Source organism: Podarcis erhardii, assembly GCF_964252035.2.
Source record: "Podarcis erhardii genome assembly, chromosome: 11".
Classification (NCBI taxonomy): Eukaryota; Metazoa; Chordata; class Lepidosauria; order Squamata; family Lacertidae; genus Podarcis; species Podarcis erhardii.
The window spans coordinates 34,063,621-34,085,832 of NC_138501.1; the positions used below are offsets into that span (position 1 = coordinate 34,063,621).

The 22,212-nt window shown below is 42.8% G+C and overlaps 1 protein-coding gene across 2 annotated transcripts in view; it reads right to left on the bottom strand.

Moving 5' to 3' along the window:
• RGS7BP (regulator of G protein signaling 7 binding protein) overlaps positions 1-21,606 on the bottom strand; it is a 52,972-nt gene extending 31,366 nt beyond the window's left edge. The window contains exons 1-2 of one of the 2 annotated variants that reach the window (XM_081880800.1): positions 20,597-21,606; positions 17,151-17,317 (exon numbers count right to left, since the gene is read on the bottom strand). In XM_081880800.1, coding sequence (XP_081736926.1) covers positions 17,151-17,317; positions 20,597-20,758 — 329 coding nt within the window. In that variant the 5' untranslated portion in view covers positions 20,759-21,606. Of the gene's footprint in view, positions 1-15,943; positions 16,005-17,150; positions 17,318-20,596 lie in introns of those variants that run through there. The other variant, XM_081880801.1, reaches the window with a different exon arrangement.
• Between the last annotated feature and the right edge of the window lie 606 nt (positions 21,607-22,212).

The window sequence follows — 22,212 nt, forward strand, 5'->3', positions numbered from 1 at the left end:
AATTCCCTAAAAACATTCAGATAACCTGAGAATACAAATAAACAAAGAAAACTGGCTTTATCTGCTTATATTTACAGGATTCTAGACCATAGTTTTGCCAGTTATATACTTCACGACGTAAGATGGAAGATCAATGCTACAAAAAGACTTTCTGCGAAACACTGAACCGCTTTGAAGTTGGGACGAGACTTAAAGCTCATTCTTTTACACCTACACCCTGTTTAACATGACATTGAATCGATACATCCCACTTGCCTCTTTAGGGATAATATTATCATAAAAAGGACAGCTTTGCTGGTCCTATCTAGGAACAATCAGGATAATAAAAGTGTGCCACTTAGCAGTTAATTGTGTCTTCCCTCCACAGCTTGAAATGTGTTTTACAGTATTAAGTAATTCTCACAATACCTCTGGGTGGGATGTAAGTATTATTACATTTTTAATAGACAATTACTTGTAACAGACAGAGTGTAAGGAAGAGATGGAGAGAGACGTGTTCATCAATGTTTTCAAACTTTCAAACATCCATTAGAAACAATGTAGAAAATAATGAACTTCATAGTGAATGTTTAGAAATGATTTATGGCTAATTTATTAAGAATTTGTTTAAGATATGTAGATATGTTATGTAAATTTGATTTCTTCTCTTTTCTCTCTCTTTGTACAGATTAATACACATATCATATTAGGATTAGGTTATGGCTGTAACAGGGTTTGAAAAAATAATTAAGGCACCTGAAAAACTTGTAATTGAAACAGTGGGCTACACATGGGCGGAACAGGTTTCTTTACACAAACTCTACTGTTGGAAATAAGCCTGTGCCAAATTTAATGGGGTCCTCTCCAGTGTTGCAGAGCCCAAGTGGCTCCTTGGTATTCTGGAGAGCTATGGCCTATGAAGCAAGCCACAGACTAGCACTCAGGTGTTGCAAATATTGTCTTGAAGTCAACCGAGCAAAGGTTAATGCACAATCTTGCCCACAACCTGCATTGAATCCTCTAGTAGCTGGCCAGCAGAGGTGGTCTAGACTCCAGAGGTTGCTGGCTCCCGTTGCAAGGAAAGGTCAACAATACACAAAAGGCTCCATTCATATTGCACATAATTCTTCTATGGTGGAGAACTATGTCAGCTGCTGGTTCATGCTTTGTGAGTGGACACAAACTCTGCCCCCTACAGGTGCACCTCAGAATTCAACAATAGGGCCTTTGTTAATAGTGTTTTATACACTGTAACTGTTTAATTGGTTGTTAGCTATTTTATATGATTTATGCTGTATTTGTGATGTTCTATTATGTTCCATTATGTTATTGTTATTGACTGTTTGTAACCTGATTTGGGATTCATTTGAATGAAAAGCAGCATAGAAATACAGTAAATAAAATTAAATTCATCTGGTTTTTTAATGGCTCCATTTCTGTTGACACCACCCTCTTGAGCTTGCTGTTTAGAACAACTTGCTATTGCGCAATAGTCAATACAACAAACACAGGCCTAGTCTTCTCAGCAAGGATGCCAATGAACCATAGGAGGCATTGGACTTGACGGAAATGTGGCCCCCAACTCTTTGCCTCAGGCATTGCTAAGTTGTTAGTTTTCAGTCTTACTTCCTACATCTCTAAAATAGAAACCGTAGCAATTCACTTCATGTGGTTATTGCAAAGAGAAATAGCTGTGGAGAAAATTGCTGCCTGACATGAAGCACTAGGAATAGCGTGGGACATAAATATAAATGGATGAAATCAGAACAGCCAACTGTTTTCGCCTGGGGGTTGAGATTCTCCCCAGCCAAACAGCTTGCTAGGCTGCCCTCTGCCACTGACCCTGAGAGGTCTGTTCCCTGCCTGACTCCTGGGTGAAGTAGTCTGACCACCCAGAAATCAAGGTAAGGACTGCCCACTGGCCTGCACTTTATCTTTGCACAGCACACCAGGGAATAAAATAAAAATGCAACAAAGGTCAGCCCCTAACGAACAAGTATGGACAAAGTGTCACCCATCCACAGCACGTCCAATCACCCCTTACCACCCCCAAGTTTGAAACTCGTGAAAATTCTTCTCCTCACTCCCTGCCTGAATCCTAAACTGAGGCCACATCTGCACTGTACATTTAAAGCAGTACCACAGCACTTTAAATAACCATGGTTCCCCTCTAAAGAATCCTGGGAACTGTAGTTTGTTAAGGGTGCTGAGAATTGTTTGGAGACCTCTATTCTCCTCCTGGAGCCACCATTCTTAAGAGTTCTCTAGGGAAAGGGTTGACTGTTAAACAGCTCTGGGAAATGTAGCTCTGTGATGGATACAGGAGTCCCCTAACTACTCACAACACCCTAAACAAACTACAGTTTGCAGGATTCTGCGGGTTTAAAGTGGCATAATACTGTTTTAAATGTGCAGGTGCAGCCATAGCTGAACCACTCAAGCTAGATGGCATCTGTATAAAGCTAGCACTGTCAGTAATACCAGAGATTGGAATCACTGTGAAGTGTCCCTGTGCAGACCACCTGACGAAAGAGGTATTCTAACTATTTTTGGAAGGGCAGCCATGCTGCAGGAATAATTACAGTGGTACCTCAGGTTACAGACGCTTCAGGTTACAGACTCTGCTAACCCAGAAGTAGTACCTCGGGTTAAGAACTTTGCTTCAGGATGAGAACAGAATCACGTGGCGGTGGCACAGTGGCAGCCGGAGGCCCCATTAGCTAAAGTGGTACCTCAGGTTAAGAACGGTTTCAGGTTGAGAACGGACCTCCAGAACGAATTAAGTTCTTAACCCGAGATAGCACTGTACAAAGAATCTTGCAGCACTTTAAAAAGACTAGCAAATGGATTATGTCATAAGCTACAGTCTATTTCATCAGGTGCATGAAGGTATTATCCTGAGTTACAAGTATAACACCTAAGTATATAGCCGTGGTTGAGGGTGAAATGGTAAGAAGTGAGGTCAGAGGAAAAGGAAATACAGAGTGTGCAAAGAATAATGCAATGACACGGTTTCCTCCCACTTTCTTAAAAGAACATTTGTGTTTGCTTTAAACATGGTCGCTGTAGCCCAACCTCCACTCTCTAGTCGAAAGCAATTCAACAGCATTTTCAAATAAGCACTGCTCATGTAGATTAAGGCTCCATTCATCTGCTGCAATCTCACACACACACACAGAGAGAGAGAGAGAGAGAGAGAGAGAGAGAGAAAGAAAGAAAAGTTTTAATCTCCATTCCAGTCATTAACCAAGTCTTATTTTGCTAAAACAAGCCTGGAGAGTATTGTTTGCCTAGGAAGAAATTTCTAGCATAAGTGGTCTTGTTTTTAAACTCAGTCACTTCAGTCCCTATTAAGCTTTACCCGAAGGTCCCAGGGTGGCTTACAACATAACATTACAACAGAATATTAAAAGCAGTTTAGAACAACTTACATAAAAAAGATGGGTCCTAAAAATATATGTTACTGCCTTATTCTGCACATGTCTCTAAATCAACCAGAATGCCTGTGAGAAGCAGGCAAAGGAACAGGCTCCAACTTGTTCAGAAAAAATATATCTATTTTAAAAAAGGAGGCACCAGCGCTTTCTGCCCTTGCACTGCAACTTCAGAGCAAGTCCCTCAAGAGATGCAGTGGATTGAGAGGTGAAAGTGAATCCACGGAGCATATATATTTTGAGAACAAGTTATAGGTAAGTGACCTTGTTTTCTACTTCATTAATTGCTTCCCTAGATTTGAGACTTGGAGAGACTCTTAAAAGTGTCTGAAACCACAGATGGCTATTTTTGGGTTGTTTTCTTTTCCTCCTGCAACTTAAGACCGGCCAAGCAAAACTCTTTTCATATTTTAGCTCTCAAAGAACATCTGATAGTGATCCTACAAGTCAAGGTTTAGGTCCAATTTTGGACTGATTGACAAAAATACATCTGAATGATGATTGATATTGTCAGGTGGCAAAAAAAAGTCACTTTCTGTCGTGCATAAAAAAGACCATGCTCATATTTTCAGCCAAGATGCACTTGCAATATGCTAGATTGCCAATTTATAGCAAAAAGAAACTTGTATTTGTATACAAAGCATGGCAGAAATTATATGCTACAAAACCTACAACGAAAGAACTGATTGATACACACCAATTAAGAAGGCATTCAAGAAACCTTAAAAGAATCCTAATTTTTACAATCTTAGATTCACAAGGTAAACAAAGCAATATACACAGACATAAGCAGCATCCTACATGTAGCAAAGAGAAAGGTGAGCTTTCCTTCGTTAAATTATTAGAACCAGCTAACTATCATTTCTCTTTCAAGAATGGGTTATATGTCAAGACAGTTGACTCCCTGAGGGTCATTAAAATGGCATGCAAGTAGGCCCACCAGAATCCTGCCTTCTCACTTACATTTCTCGCACTTAAGTACTTTCTGTTGCTTTGCAGCACTTACTGATTTTATATAACTGACAGCGTCAGTGCTTCCTCATGTTCAGACCTTTTACAGGGGCATAAGAGGCTGCCTTAGGTCAGGCATTATTCATCTAGCCAAGTACTACACTTACTGGCACGGTTCCTGCTTGCAAGCTTCCCATAAGCATCTGGCTGGTCCCTCTGGGGAGCAGGATGCTGGGCTAGGCTGGGCTCTGGCCTATCCCACTGGGCTCTTATGCTCTCATGCCAAATCACCCGCTATCAGCTCCTTTTTAAACTAAAGATGCCAGAGGTCAAAGCTTTGGTCTTCTGTGTCTGCGCCTTCGCTCCAAAACTCAGCTAGGGTTTCACCCCACAATTCTATTTTTTAAAATAATATTAAAAATGCATTATTGTATAGTAATGTTTTTGTACATGTACCCAGGGGATTACTGGGATCAAGAATTGGTGAGAGTGAGAGTGTTGTGTGTGAGCATAGGTAGAGGTATGGCTGAGGTAGAGGTAATATGTGTGATTAATGAGTGAATGGAATCCTATGGATTCTGAGGGATTTTATTGTCTTATACACTGTCTTTTCTTAAAGTGATATTTTCTGATGAAAAGCAGAATATAAATACATGTACAGTCGTACTTTGGAAGTCGAACAGAATACATTCCGGAAGTCTGTTTGACTTCCAAAACGTTTGAAAACCAAATCGCGGCTTCTGATTGGCTGCAGGAAGCTCCTGCAGCCAATCAGAAGTTACGGAAGCCCTGTCAGATGTTCAGGTTCCAAAAGAACATTCGCAAACCGGAACAATCACTTCCGGGTTTGCAGTGTTCAGGAGCCAAAACATCCGAGTTCCAGGGCGTTCAGGATCCAAGGTACGACTGTACTTGAAGTAAATAAAAATAATAATACAGAGCAAGAACACAAGCAAGCAGCATGACATTATAGTAAGTACTATAAAAAACAGTATGGTTTCATCATGCCATTACATTGTTTGTTCCAGAAGCCAAGTAGTACATGTCATTTCTTAACAGGCTGGTCAGATCAGATTTCATGTGCAGTCCACTGCTCTTCCTTGCCAGTGGCAGACGGTGCTTTAAAGTACCATTTACTGCATTTTCATAGAATCCTAGAATTGTACAGTTGGAAGTGACCCCAAGGGTCATCTAGTCCAACCTCCTGTAATGCAGGAGTCCCAACGAAAGCATCACTGAAGCATTCACTTGAAGGAAGGCCTAATGAAAGCATTCATTTTACAGATATGGAGGTTCCTACCCTTAGCCAAGTATGCTGACCTTTGCCTTTGTTTACTGCAGTCATCTTGTGTAGCCTGAAGCCATGTAGCATTTATGTAGAATCAAAACAATGGATATATATTTATTTTCGGCAGCAAAATCACTCCCAATGGAAACATTATATGAGTATTTCAGAGCCTTGTAAGACAATCCCAAGGTAAACTTATCTTCTTTGATCAAGCTGCAAATGTAGGAAAGAGATTCAGGGAGATCTGTTGTCCTTGTACCTGCAAGACATCCTGGGGTCTGCTGGGATTATATACCAGCTCTCTCTGCAGCCAGCTGGCCAGTGAGGTCACTTAACATTCTGCCAAGGTCACCCAACATGTCAATAGCACTCTTGGATTCGGCTACTTGTCCATCTTCCTTCATCTCCTGCTCAACTTGTAGAAAGCAGGGTGTTGGTTGTAGCAATTGCCCAGCTGCTTTAAGGCCACAGCAGGCTTGTAAAATCCCAATTTACATTTGCAATCACCTCTCCTTTCACCCAACTCCTAAGTGAGGAACTCCAAGATATTCAGCCTGGAAGGGGGCAACAAGAAGCTAACTCTGCAGTCACCACTGAGTAAGTTCCATCTGTTTTCCTCCCCACCTCTGCTTGATCTAAGTATTTAAGCTAGAAATGCGGTCAGGCACACAACAACAAAAATCCTTCTTCTGTCTAAAGTATACAGCAAAATCCAATCTTCTAAATTAAAAAGCCATTTTATTAACTTTCATCTTATCCCTTGTATCTCCGCTCATCATCTTAATAAAACTACTGTTTGTCAGCTTGGATTTCTGTACATTTTTGACGACCAAGGGATCCTTGAAAGCATCTTCCTTAGAGAGTAAACTAGACAACCAAAAAGAAGAGGCTCAAACTTACTCATGAAGAAGACTCGCACATGATTTTCAGCAATGACATTTTTCCCTAGGAAATATAGTCCCATTTTTAAAAACTCTGTCTTATCAAGGGTTGGATTGACAAGAGAGAGGACCCTTCCAATCAGGTATGGCCATGTGGGCTCTAAGGGGCAATATTTGACATTTGGGCCACTGGCAATTTCTAAGAACCCAGGAAGGTGGAAGTAAAAGTTGGGAAATGGAGAGATTTCCCATCTACTCTTGACAGAATAGGCCCATCAGAGGTAAATAGCAATTTGTGGACATGGGTGGCACTTGATATACGACAAATAGGTTGCTATGTAATAGGCCAGGCCATTGTGTCAGATACCAGTTTCTTTAAAAATCCAACTCTCTTGCTTTTTTTCACAGTGGTCTCTTCTGATTTCTGGTGCACATTATTGTGGCACTTTTTCCATTGAAGTAATGGACGCATGTGTTCCAGGCACAGCTTGAAAAGGCACCCTAGCAGGAGAGATGCACTTAGCTAGAACTGTCAGGGGCATGTTCAGCTTGATGGTGTGAGCCAGTTCATATGAGGACAACAGTTTATACACTGGTACCTCAGGTTAAGTACTTAATTCGTTCCAGAGGTCAGTTCTTAACATGAAACTGTTCTTAACCTGAAGCACCACTTTAGCTAATGGGGCCTCCTGCTGCCACCGCACGATTTCTGTTCTCATCCTGAAGCAAAGTTCTTAACCCGAGGTATTATTTCTGGGTTAGCGGAGACTGTAACCTGAAGCATATGTAACCTGAAGCGTATGTAACCCGAGGTACCACTGTACTTGTATTCTTTGCCATGATTCCAGAGATGGATCCAGCATCCTTCACTATCACTGTAATTCTGCTACCTTGGTAAAACTTGGATTCAGAAACTATTGGAGCCAGGGGGTCAAAGAATTATGAATTCCCTCAATAGTTCCCCCAGTAACACATGGGAATGACATTTTCTATACCGGAAACGCCATCAACACAATATTTAAAGAAAGGTTGTCAAAATTCCTTAGCAGTAATCCTGCATACTTCAACTACATGACATGTAATAATTCCAACATTTAAGTAGGACACGCAAAGTTTTCCAGTACAGCTTAGTTGTAAGCATATGTATTCAATTTAAGGCCCATCCCATTTGAAAGACTTCGGGCAGATAATATTATCGTAAACATATACAATCCACCACTTCAGTGGAACAGATGAAGCTTTTACAGATATGAGAATTTGGCCATCGTACACATTATCATATTCCTGTTTAGTAAAAACAGCCAAACCAACCAGAACCTTGCAACAAAATCCTAAACATAATAAAATCCACTTGTTTCAACAGTCCTTAATCCCAAGATAGCATGCTTAGATTTGCAAGTTAAAACTCTGCAATATGCTCAGACCAGGGCTCTGGAGAATCTACTGGAACAGTTCTGTAGTTGTTTTTCCTAAAGACTCCAATGAGGTCTAAAAAAATAAATCTATTTTTAAAAGTGTTTATTATTATCCAATAGTACAAAAGAGTACTTTTAAAAGATGGCAAAAGAATATAAAAAGGTATTCTAAAATAGCTTAGCTGATCTAAGCAGTCATTACACTTAATGAATATAGGTAAAGGTAAAGGTACCCCTGACCATTAGGTCCAGTCGTAGCCAACTCTGGGGTTGCGGCACTCATCTCGCTTTATTAGCTGAGGGAGCCGGCGTACAGCTTCCGGGTCATGTGGCCAGCATGACTAAGCCGCTTCTGGCAAACGGAAACGCCGTTTACCTTCCTGCCGGAGCGGTACCTATTTATCTACTTGCACTTTGACGTGCTTTCGAACTGCTAGGTTGGCAGGAGCAGGGACCGAGCAACGGGAGCTCACCCCGTCGCGGGGATTCGAACTGCCGACCTTCTGATCGGCAAGTCCTAGGCTCTGTGGTATAACCCACAGCGCCAACCGCACCCCTTATAATGAATATAAAGTGTGATATATTATTATGTTGGGGGGAAATCTGTTACTTTGACTTGTAAAAATCTCAAGTTTAATGCTGTTTTCTTTAAACATATAGGCCCGTATCCAATACTCTTGCACTAGTAGACAGGGCAGTGCTAATGTTGTGCAACAAAGGAATCCAACACTCCAGGTGCGTTAGAAGAAACTCATTGCACAACAGACATGCAACCAACGGATTGTGCAACCAACTGTACAACCAAATAATCAACAACAATGCATTCTCTTGCACAGCATTCTGCTGGCACAGAACATTTCACCAAAGCAGCATGTATACTGCTGAGTGACTTTAACTTAGTACTATGCTGGATACAGCCTTTAAGCTATAAACGTACTTTTCTACATTTTAATATATGTTCTCTTGTACAAGCTAATCTCAAATGAAAACTGGGTGCATTTCACCCATTCATATTATATCCAATCTGTAGTATATATTTATTGCTTCTGAAGTTGCTGTATTCTTGCAGACAGGGGTGGAGTCAGAGAAGCAGCGAAAAGGATTCTGAACACAGTTTATTAAACTAGATTACGCTATACATTAAATAGATGGAGAGCATAAATTCCTTGAATATAGCAGAAGCATTATTATAAAGAAATCTGACTGTATTTCCTGCACACAATGTCCTCTGGCAATAAGATGCAGTAAAATATAATAAAAAATAATAGCAATGATACAAAAATATATGTGACAAAACTAGGAATTTATATTTGAGAATTTCCTTTGACTGCTGGAAAGATTCAAAATGGGATGAAATGTGTTCAGAAAGTATGTGCGAAGAGGGCAATAGTGCCAGGGCAGTGCAGGGTCAAATACCCAAAGCTTATTCCTTCATTCGAGCATTCGACCAGAGTTTAACATTTGCCCAAATGTGCCTCCTTTAACAGTTTCTCAGGTACATAGGAGGTACGTACCTCTCCTACCTACTTGGAATGACAATAGCTATCCAAAGCTTTGGATGGTGGCCTAAGCTGCTCTTGTGCCTTAAAAACAGTGTGATACGCAGAGATTAGCAGGGGAAGCTTTTTACAGCACTGAGACAAAAATTATCACTTTGTCACATCTGTACATCAAGCTACTTTGGCTAGCTGAAAACATTTTAAGTAATGGATACATCCATTTACTTTTATTATTAAAACCTCTTTTTTATTAAAACCTCGTTATTAATTCATCAAAATCACATTAGTTTTTATTACTACCATTTGTTTTCCAGTGCTTACAATGCATAATGCACCTGTTCTTCATTGGCCTGACTTACACGTTTCCCAGAAAAATGGCATTACTTTTTTAGGCATTTTACAATCGACCATGGATCACCATCCACCCAGTTTCATACACATAGTACAAAGGGCTCCCATTTTATAGAATGTGAAGGGACACATTCACACAGACTAGATGCTTTGATGAATAAAGAATATGTCAAGCACATTGTCTGATCTCACTGATATATGTCTCTAAACTACCAATAGCTACCCAAGAACAAGGGAACGGACAAGGTAGGAAAACAGTGTGGAATTCACTGTCAATGCATAAAGGAATGGTAAGAGATGACTGTATGGCAACTGATTTTCACTAGACAAGGAACAGAGCATGAGAGCAATCTGAAAATGATCAGTGTTTAAGGACAAAGAATTCACAGGCAAACAAAGGCTTCATCTCCATCTTTTATATGCTTCCACAAATCCCTCTCCTTGTCACTGTGACTGGAAGGTTCAGTGTGGCAAAAAGACACATCAGAATGTGGAACACTTTTGTTAACATGTGTTTTGAGTTGAAGATTGAATTTTCACATGGTCGCTTTCCCTCATTTTCTCCCCATCTCCCAGTAATCCTCACCTGACATATTCAGATTGATAGAGGAAAACAAACCGCTCAAAATGAGCAGCAAATGAATATATGGAATTTGGAATTCATTTGTCTTTCCTCATCTCCAAAAGCGATACAGTAGAGTTGGGAAAAAGTTCAGGAAAGCGCAGCCAAAATGATCAAAGGCATGCAGTGGCTTGCCTATGTAGAAAGGCTACAGATTTGGGGACTTTTTAGTTTAGCTAAAGGACAAACATGTGATGATGTGATAGAAGTTTATAAAATTATGCATGGCAAGGAGAAAGAAGATGGAGAAAGGTTTCTCCCTCTCTTTTGTAACATTAGAACTCATGGGCAGGCAATGAAGCTGAATGTTGGAATATTCAGTACAGACAGTGCTTCTTCACAAAGAATGGTTTAAGTATGGCACTCACTTCCATTGGAAGCAGTGATCCATGGGACTGGATATATTCATGGAGGAGAGGACTATCGAGGGCTCCCAGTAATGATGGCTATGCTCGGCATCCTGTTGCTTCTGAATGCCAGTTGTTGGAAACCACAGGAGAAGAGAAATCTTGTGTTCGAATCCTACTTGCAGGTTTCCCACAGGCATCTCGTTGGTCACTGTGATAACAGGATGCTGGACTAGGTGGGCCATTGGCCTGATCCACTACTAGGCTGTTCTATACTGCACCTCTGGCATTTGTTTCATCACAAATGAAATATATTGTCCTCATTTCTTTCAATACTTCATCCGTTACCAAAGGAAAACAAACCCTACAAGACGAAAAGCCACTATGACTGCCTCGAAACCAAGAAAGGAAACCAGGCATCCAATTTCTAACTCTTTTGCTAGGGAAAATTCCTGAGTTCAAAGGAAGTATGCACGCTTGGTGGCAGAGGAAGCATGCCTTACATGCAAAAGGTCCTAGATTCAATCTCTGGCATTTATCTCCAGGTAGGGTAAGAATGCTCCCTGCTGAAACCTTGGATAGGCAGCCCCTGTAGAAAACACCAAGCAAGATGGACTGTGGTTTGACTCAGTACAAGACAACTTCCTATGTTCCTATCTGAAAGACAGAGTGCAAATGGTGTTACTGTTTTATGATGAGAATATCTTCCAGGACAGTCACGCTAATTCAGTCACTTCAGGATCAGCTAGTGCAGTGTGGCACATTAAACAAAAGCAAGGGGCAGAGGAAGCGCAACACAATGACTCTTCCTTTTTGTTCCTTCTGTGTAACTCCCAATGATGGACAGGCACATCTCATCCACAGCAAAATGAATGTGCGCAGTAAGCGCATCCAGCTCATGCTTCTAACCAGAATGTATTTCCGCCACTATTCAGACACTGCACAAGAACTGCAAAAAGAAATCCAAGACACTTCAACCTCCCTGCTTGTACATAATGCATGAAGCTGACCTTGGTTGTCTCCAGCTTCTGGTGTCTTAACAGACACTGCTGCAAGATTGCGAGTGTGTGGAGTGCACCTGTGTTTGCAAGGGAAGAAGGGAGGGACTAAACTGGACTGGGATCCACTGGTATTGAACTGGCTTCACTGCTGCCATATGACAGCATGGGGCCTGAACACTAGGCCAGCTCCAGGCTGGTATAGCAGGGCTTTGCCTCCTGCTCGTCTTCCACCCCAGCTGGAATGAGAAGCAGGGCTGCAGATGTGCTAGTTGCTACACCTCTCTGTCATGCTTCACTGCCGCTCAGCCAGGGCTACAATTGCTTTGCCCAAGGCACTGGGTGACAGATGCAGCAAACTGATGAGAACTATACAGAAATGGCAATTACCGCTATAGAAATAAATAATAAAAACCAGCACTGTGGTCAAACTACACAGGAAGACTCTACTTATTCTAATAATTATTGTGGTTGGGGTTTTTCTCCTTTCTTTAAGGTGAGCCTAAGCATTTCAGAAAAAGGACTTCCCACTGAATATACTTTTATGAGTTTGTGGGTGCAAAACACCCTAAATTCCAGATCAAGCTAGTGTTAGAATTTAATTAAGACTTGTGTGTCAGACTCCCACGTGTTAGAATCGATTGGTGCACATTAAGTTGTATGTCAGACACCTCTTTAATTCTAGGGAATCAACAAGTTTGAAAAGCTAATTAGGTCAGGCTAATTTCTTTTTGAGGTAATAGCTTGTGTGAATGGGCCATTAAGAGTACACAGGGTCAAAGGACTAAGTCTGAGATGCAAATGAATGGGCCCTCCCTCTCTCAACAGATAAAACCCAGAAGCTTAGAGTAGGGTATTAAGAGCAATGCAACCGAGATAGAAAGAGGGCTAGAGAGAGTTAGAGAGCAACGTTTAAGAGTGATGGTTGGGGCCTGCTTAAGCCCATGGCTGCTATGTCTATGGGAGAAGCCAGAACCACTTGGAGTGTCAATGCTGTGAACTCCTCCATCATAGATTGTATATACAGTGGTACCTCGGGTTACAGACACTTCAGGTTACAGACGCTTCAGGTTACAGACTCTGCTAACCCAGAAATAGTACCTCAAATTAAGAACTTTGCTTCAGGATGAGAACAGAAATTGCGCTGTGGCAGCGCAGCAGCAGTGAGAAGCCCCATTACCTAAAGTGGTACTTCAGGTTAAGAACAGTTTCAGGTTAAGAACGGACCTCCAGAACGAAATAAATTCTTAATCCGAGGTACCACTGTATGTGAATATAAACCATATATCATAGAGACACCACAGTCTCTGCTGTGCCTCATTTTCCAAAAGGAAACACGGACCCTGGTAAAGCACACCTGGAATCTCGCACTGCTCAAACATTGGTGTGGCATGTAACAATACACCGGTGTTAATCCAAAGTGCAATGTGTGGATCATCAGTCATGGATTAGGTAGTTTCAAGCCCCTCTCACTACCAGGAGCATGATGCCCATGTGATGCAATGGGATGCACTCAGTTGAGCTGCCAAAACACACATCCCAGACCCACTGTGTGCAAGCGGAAGCATTCTCCTTTTGGTCACAGTGTGGAGCCTGGCTAATACGGCACACTTTATAATTTATCCATAAATTAGAACATTCATAAATGCCTTGTCAAAGTTCTGAGCACAATCACGAGTACCCATGCAACTCTTAAACGTTTGAGTGATGACTCAAAAAGACATTTTCTTGCCTGAAACAAGTTATGGACATTATGAGACTTAACTGCATGGGGTGTAAGGTTGCAACCCTAAATCTAATTACTACATCTAGCAGCTCGAAAGCACGTCAAAGTGCAAGTAGATAAATAGGTACCACTCCGGCAGGAAGGTAAACGACATTTCCGTGCACTGCTCTGGTTTCGCCAGAAGCGGCTTAGTCATGCAGACCACATGACCCGGAAGCTGTCTGTGGACAAACGCCAGCTCCCTCGGCCAGTAGAGTGAGATGAGCCACAACCCCAGAGTCGTCCGCAACTGGACCTAACAGTCAGGGGTCCCTTTACCTTTACCTTTACATCCTACTAAGCTCACTTCCTTCTGAGTAAACATGCTTAGGACTGGAACTGCAAGTCCTGTTAAAACCAAAGGAGCTTAAGCACACATATATGAAAGGAACCCAAGCAAAGCGGCAAAGGACACTCCACTTGCAGAAGGTCATAAATTTTATCCCTGGTGTCTCCAGTTAAGATTATGGGTAGAACATTCTGGAAAAGAGCTCTGCTGGAGCCCCTAGAAGGCCACTGGCAGAGTAGATAACACCAATCTAGATGGATAAATAGTCTGAAGGCAGTATAAGGCAGTTTTCGATGTTCCTATATTATACGTACAATGGGCTGTTGTCAGTGTTTACTCATGATTTCTGTGGCTTTGCTTTTCCTTGCCACAAAATGCCTGGCCTATTATTTTTTTTTAAATCTACGTTTTTGAAGGAAGGGTGGTTGTGTTTTTTTTGCATCTTTTTATTGCTGCTTACTGAATTGACTGCAAATGCCTCCAGTGAATGCTCACTGAAGCAAATGGAATTGTTCCCTGTGTGTGATGATAATAATGTCTGTTTGATGATAACAGTGTATGTTTCTGCCTCCTTGGTGCTAAAACTATGAAAACTTCATCCAAACATTATGGCTATGAAGAAACATAGCATGACAGGGGTGCTCAAAATTACTCAGGCAACCTAGCGACAGGCAGAGGTTGCAAAATTTGCTTTGTTCTACCCACAAAGTAATACAAGAAACTTTGAGAATCGGGAGAAGGGGGGACATGGCAAGAACTGAGCAGGAGCTAAAGCTGCCATGGTTGGTCCATTTGTAGCACTATCCAGAGTACTGCACAATGCAACTACATTGCACAGGCTGGTCAGTTTGCTTTGGGTCACTCCTTCAGGGCATGTGTCTGTAATGAGAGCATGAATGCAGCTAATGAGTATGCAAGGTAATAATGGGAAAGAGTGTTTCTCAGTACATTCAGAGTGCTTGCTCCCAGGCACCTGAGATTGCAGGGCAAGGCTTCTAGGACAGACAACATGTTTTGTAGACGGTTGCAAGTTCTGACACTTCCCACATTACAAATTCATTCCTTTTTCTGAATGTTCCCACAGTCTAGGAAAATACTGGTTTTCTGAATAGCATTTTCTGAATTTCTTTTTATAGTTGAGAGAAACAGCAGAGACATGAAGAGATTAATTCAAGAAGAGAAAAATTGCAATTAATTTTCCAAACAGCTAATATATCTAGATATTAAATCAGGCTTCCTCAACCTGGTACCTTCCATATGTTTTTGACGGCAACTCCTACCAATCTCAGTCAGCCTGGCCAATGGCCAGTGATGATGGGAGTTGCAGTCTGGAGGGAACCAGGTTGGGCAAGTCTGTATTAAAGACACCTGGAAGCTATTTTCCTATATGAGTTATTATATAAACTACTGCAATTGCCCATTGCTTATGCCTAATTAGCTCCAGATTCTTCTTAAAGTCTAATTTGCAGTTGCTACAGTAATGTTAACCAGTGTGGCTAACAGTTCTAAAGGGGATTCTTCCCCTCATCTATCCAATGGTCCCTGATACATTAAAGAGCTAATCCAAACACCAAATTAGTGCAGAAGAGGAAAGACATTTGCCCATGGTCTTATTTGAGAAAATATACAAGCACAATAAAATTAATACAAATCATGCTTCTCCGAATGGTTGTGGTAGATCTTTCAATTTAGTTCACAGTGGTTTGCTTTTCACCTAATCTTCTTTCCCCAGTCATAGTTGATGTTAAGAACTAGTGTACATGATATCTGAATGGCAACTACCATGCATTTCCTGTAACTGTCACAATAATAAAACAGTGGAATAATGGGACCTGCAAATATTTTGCTTCTAGCCATTTTGTGGGCATTTGGCGCTGCAAATTAGAAACATTTTGCCCTCATTCCAAAATATATCACAGCAGTTGCACTGATTCCTCTGTACTTCTGGAATGTGACAAGATGGGGTATGTTCAGCCTCCTTCATGCCAAGCTAAAGCATGTAGAACAATTTAGTTATTAGTACCGGTGCAAATTGGGAGCGCATTTCAAAATGTTTATCGGAAAGACCCTAACAGGCATCAAACTCTATGTATTTAGTGTACAAACTGAGTATTCACTACTTACCTGGCATAAGCTTTCAAAAGGATAGATTTTTAGCCTCCTTTTTGCAGGTGCAATTAGTACCTGTATGTTTTGATACATAAAAACGAACAGGCAAGGTAAATGAAATGTGTTCCAAATTCTGCTTGCACCTCAGATATAAAAGGTGGGCATGTAAACAAAAGCGAAGATTTTACAGATGCAAACTGTACCTGCAAGAGGGAAATGGCGTTTTCAACAGGGTATTGCTTATTGAATTTCTTTGGTATAAGTTGCTGTCTCAGCTGCAATTACCTTTCTTTCTTTCGTTCTTTGTAAAGACACACAAAAGTCCAGCTAGCCGGCAGCAAATTACATTAGCTGAGATGCCATTGTCTGGTTAGCAAAGGCTTATGAGACATGCATAGCTATGGTCTGGTAACTTTCTTCTGTGGCTTCATATTTACAAAATCTGATCTGGAATGGCTAAAATGGAGCCACCAAGCTGTTGCTGGACTCCCAACCTGCATCAGCCTCAATCAGCAGGGCCAATGGTCAGGACTGAAGGGAGTTGCAGATTCTTCCTACAGGTTAGCTACCACTGATCTAGCACCACTCTTTGTAGCATGTTTCTTTGCATTCATCAGTTCACAGTTTAACAGTGAATTAGCATTTCCACCTACTAGTTACATGATATAGATAGATAGACAGAGATAGACAGACAGACAGACAGACAGACAGACATTTTAAATCAGGATAGTCCCACACCAGGCTATCCCCCACTCAGTCCTGGGAACCACACTTTGTTGAACTACTTAGAATTCTGTTACAGATTTTTCAGTATCTCCTCAAAAAACACAACATCTAGAGTTTCTACGGGAGAAGGAGTATGTTAAAAGTAGGTTAAACCCTGGCTACATTCTTTGCCACCCTCTTGTTTGGAGCCGTTTTGGATGTATGAGGAGACCAGTCATAATCAAGGCATAAAAAATCACTGTAACACTCTTAAACACTGCTGTAGTCCTTTACCACTGTAGAGACCACACATTCATCTGGTCCCAAGGGGAAACTAAGGCCAAGCAGTAGATAAGCTGAGTGTGTGCAGTGAGTCAAAAGAGGAATTCAGAAGTATTCTGTGCCACCTAAATGCACCACAGCCCTTGATCATCTCTGCTGAGGCTTGCACAGGATTATCAGCCATCCAGAAGCTTCTACATGTATAGAACGGGAAGAAATGGAAGAAGCCTCCTACCCAGAGATTGCTGATAGCTTTTGGTGGGCCTGATAGGCGATCTCACATCCTTTGGTTCGGTTTTTTTGCATTTCGGCACGCAGAGATGGACAACTGACCGAGACGTCCCCAATGGAAATGACCAGTTCACGGTACAGAGCCACCTGGGTGTTGAAATCCTGGACAAGCTGAAAAATAAGAATATAAATTATATGCCTATTTACTAATGCAAGGTGCTTCAGAGATAAGGACTGTGTGTGTGTGTGTGTGTGTGTGTGTGTGTGTGTGTGTGGCTTCCCCAGCAGGAGCCTGCACTCTTGGATACTAAACAGGACCAGGCTCAGCCTCAATGATGTCATAAACAGCTAAGGATATTGTGGGATCTGCCCTCTGTACACTCAAGAGTATACATTTTCTGTAGGAAAAAAATATCCTGCAAGCTCCAAATATTTGAAAGTGTTTTGAAAGTGCATAAATAACAGCTTCTCTTCTCTCAGAACCGAGGGATTATTTTATCACGAAAGAAGATAATGTTGCCAGAAATAGTTGCTTCCTTTCCCCCCCACTGATTTGCAATTTACTGCCCATCTAGGGAGTGGAATGTGCCATTCATTTCTGTACTGGAGATTGCTAACTTATTGTTAAATTATTTTCCTTCTGGCTCCAACGCAGTTTTCACTAGACTCAAGAATCTGAACTTGCTGACTAATAAGAGCTATTAGAAAAGGCCCTCACCGTTTAGTATTCCTGCAAGCTCTTTGGACTGTGCAAAACAAACAAGATGGAAAAACAGATCCCTCCCCCACCTGAAATACTTCAAACCAGCATTCAACTAGCAAATTCATCTTTACGCTTCTGGAAAATCATTACAAGCTGAGCACTATCAAGACTATTATTTTGTTCAAGTGCTAATTTACTTTTGATTAACCTTCATTTTATTTTGTGGTCATAAAATGCATTTGTTTATGATGTGAAACAAGGGAAAGCATGAACGGATTTTTCCAAAATGTCTCCTTGCGAGAGAAATAACAATATTGATCCTCCCATGTTTGCCCAGCTTTTAACCTTAATTCTCAAACTTACCATAAAACAGGGGGAAACTGCATCCCTACCAAATGCATGATGGTAACATGGATCCTAATTTCATCAAAAACCTAGATCTCAAAGCCAAATGTTGGGCCATAATCTCAAATTGCATTATCAAAACAGTTTTGCTCCTACTGCACAAATCATTGCTGCTATTAGCACATAACTAAAAGACAGCTCATATTATCTAGTAGTAATTTTGGCTTTTTACATTTTTTTTACAAGGAATTACTATAAAGAGGGATAATCCACCCAGTATGTTCAGGCTCCAAGGTATTATTGTGCAGAAGCGTTGTGGAGTGAAAATTAATCTTCCATGTCTTTTCTTTCCAGCCTAAAAATCCACTGGACTGTCAAAAATATGTATTTGACAGATCGCCCAAGCTAGGATTCGGCAATGCTATCCCCTAAAGCTCTTCTGTGAAGCTTCCAGGGCCTTGGTAAAGTCCTGTGAATTCCAGCTTTTATTTTTAATAAAGTTTAAGTTACCAGCCCTCATCGTTGCATAAATAAGTTTGCAAAGTGCAAGGATTAAGAAGAAATCTGCTAGACTGAAACAAGGATGCTGCTAAAAGTAGGTTCAAATTAATTTCTTTTCAGAGCTCAATCCATAAACTGAAAAGTCAATGATCAATTCAAGTTTTTCACGATGGAGTATATAAAAAAAATTAAGAATACGATCGCGAAACAATCTGGGAGTAAGCCCTACTGAATTTAATGGCACTTACTCTTAGTAAACATGCAAAGGATTGGAGTAAGAATGCTTCAATGTAAATTCAACTGTCCCACCAACTGACACTAGGATAGATCTTGAAAAGTGTACACAAATTGTACTAATTACATGTATCTCATGTATCTACATTAGCTTAAATTAGGCCTCTTAGACCTTTGTGCTGAACAGAGGTGCTCATAATAATAATAATAACTACAGGCCCAGTAAATATCTGAATTGGACACTTTCAACAGAGCTACCAGGAATTTGCATAAAGTACTCTAAACAGAAGACAGATGTGCTTCCTACTTGGCTACATAACGTATCTGGTACCAACACAGTCCACATCCGACACAAAAGAGGTCTACTAATGGGTCCAAGCTATTTGGGCCACCTGTCAAGGTAAGAGCTCCCAAATTCCCCTTGCTCATCTGTGAAAAAGCAAGCCTTCTCTAGCTCTATTTCAACTTCCATGACTTGTTACAAGTTCAAGGTTTAAGAGAAACTAAAGGCTTAAGTGTAACCCTACACATTTACTCAAAAGTAAGTCCTGCTGTTTTCAACAGAACTTATTGCCAGGTAACGTGTATACAGGATTACAGCCTTACAACCACTTATGAAAGGCTTCATTTCTAGTTGATGTCAGTGTCTGCTTTGACACACTTTGTTGAAAATTATTCTCCTTACATTCAGTAAAACAGGGGAAAAAGAAGACCCACCCAAAATGGCATAGTATAAGACAGCTATATAAAAGGGGGCAGTTAAAAACCTAGGGCATTCCCCCTCACCAGTAACATAAGGTCTAGAACAGCCTAGCACTGAGGTTTAGCCTGTGCATACACAAAACACTTTCCTTTAAAAATAGCAGCAGCAGCTTTGCCATACCCAGTCGAGGGGGGCAATTCTGATCTGCTCAAAAGGAAACTAGTTTATGAGATTGCAGTAGTCAGCAGCTGTTTATCCAGTTGCGGGGAGTTTTCAGAGCAGTTCATGAGCACTGAGATTTGGCCAGATTCACTTCGGGCTGGTCTTGGGAGGCTTGCAAACAGAATTCAGCAGATATTTGTGTCAGATCAGTTAGCACAGTTGCGCGGGATACAAGGAAGCATATTCTTCCCCCCGCTGCACACACGAATACACGCTTCCTGTGTAGTTCCTACAACAGGCAGCTAGCTCCTGGGCTGGGATTTTGCCTGCGCTTGAGTTACAGGTGCTTAGTCCGTTTTTTGCAGCCTCGGGTGCACTGAATGCACAGAGTCCACAGTATTCCCTCCACATCACAGGAGATTGTTTCTCCGTCGATCCAACCCTGGCTCCTAACCCCATTCTCCCTCCTCCTTCCCTTCCCGCCAGACATCAACAGAAACGTTTGCCCGAGCGCCAGCAAGATCCCAGTACGCCTCCCCTCTTTCTCCATGTCGTCTGTACGTCGCCTGTCTTTTAAGCCGCGACGACTTCACGGGGGGGGGGGGAGAGAGAAAAGGGTGTCAACTCCAATACGTACTGCAGTTTTTACAAATAGTGCAACTGCACGTGATCAGAATAGACAAGGCGAAAAAGGAAAAAAAAGTGGGGGGGGGGAGGAGTGGTCCCTACCACGAACAAGCCAAATGCATTAAAAAAGAAACGGGGGTGGGGGTGGGGGAAAGAGTCGTTGCGTTTTACCCACCATCTTGCAGTCATCCAGGGCTAGTCTCTGGGTCTTGGGGGCGCCCTCCGAGGCGCTGCCTCTGCGCTCACCGTCCCTGCTGTGCAGCGGCGTTTTGCTGATCTGGAAGATCGAGCCCGCGGACCTGGGGCGCTTTTTGCGCCCATTCGGTGCAGAACTCATTCATACACATCCACTAAGCTGCTGCTGCTACGCGGATCCCAGCCGGGGCGGGCACAGGCTTTCCAGCACGCCGGCCCCCAAGCGCCGCGTCGTCGTCGACGATGAGCCCGACGAGGGACCCAGAACCGCTGGGGCTCTTGTGGTTCGCCCTCGGCTGCCGCTTCACAGGCGCGAGGGCTGCTGCGGGTCCTGGGCGCCTTCCGCTTGCAGGGGAGCAGCCGGGTACGCGGTCGCCGCGCCTCGTTGCAGCATCGCTCTCCTCCGGCTACAGCAGCGAGGTCAGCGCGGGGGATGCTAAGCAACTTCTTCCCTTCGGCAGCAGCATTTCAATCCCTGGAGCAATCGCGGAGCCTGCTTGCCTCCTTCCTGGTCTCCTGCGCCGCCGCCTCCTCCTCTTCCCCGCTGCGACTTCCAGGCAGAGTAAGAAATCCGAGGGCGCTTCTTGGCGCAAGCGGCGCTTCCATTCAGGAGGGCAGCAGCCTCTCTCCCGTCTCGTCCCTAAGCCCTGCGCCGCTGCCCGCGAGCCGCTTCTTTGTGTCCTCCGCGCCCAGCTTCTGGCTGGCCGACTCCCTCCCTCCGCGCCGCAACAGCCGCGCCAGAGCAGAGACGGAGCGGGTGCATGTGTGCGTGTGTATAGGAGCCGGAGTTGGGCGCGCGCAGGCGCACGCCGAGAGGTGGGCCGCTTCGTTTTCCCTTGGCTCGAATTGCTCGGCTCTAATCGCTCGCCTTAAGCCCGTCTCCGGAAGAAGGCTCCCTTGGCCAACGATCCCCAGGGCGAAACCCTGCGGGAGGGTTTGCAGAGAGAGAGGGTTGGGCTGGCTCTCCAGATTATTGTGTACCTGATTTGGCGCTACTCAAACGCAGGCGGAACTCGCCCCCCCCCCATCCCCAGCGCCATCCCCCAACGGTTCTTTTTTAACCCTGGGAATCAAAACAGGAAAAGGTTTGAAAATGGGCCCTTGCAAATTTGGTATCAGTTTTGGGACTGCGCTTCATGACAGGACATCACAACAAGCCACTTCTGGCAGTACGCAAGGCGCTGTGACCCATTATTTCACATTCTCTCCCCCTCCCCCTCCGCTCCTCCATTCTGCCTTATATCGCAAAGATGTAGATTTATGTCAACCTGTGTGCCATCTGGATCATGGGGTGCCACGGGCAAAAGGACAGGTGCTTTGCAAAAAGACGTGTTGACCACAGATTGGTCAAGATTACTCATGCAAAGGAGTCAGCCCCACTCCAAGGAATGCATGCAGGAACCAGACCCATTCATGCTGGATCTGAAACCAGCCATAATACAAAGTATGGATAGCACTTTGGGGCAGGGTGAGTTACTGGTTGGGGTAGCCTTACACACGTGGGTGTTGCAGCAGGTGAAAATTTTAAATTATACCCCTTTTCGTTTCGCTGCATACACATACCTTCTCTGTAGCCCCTTGCAAATACAATAGAAT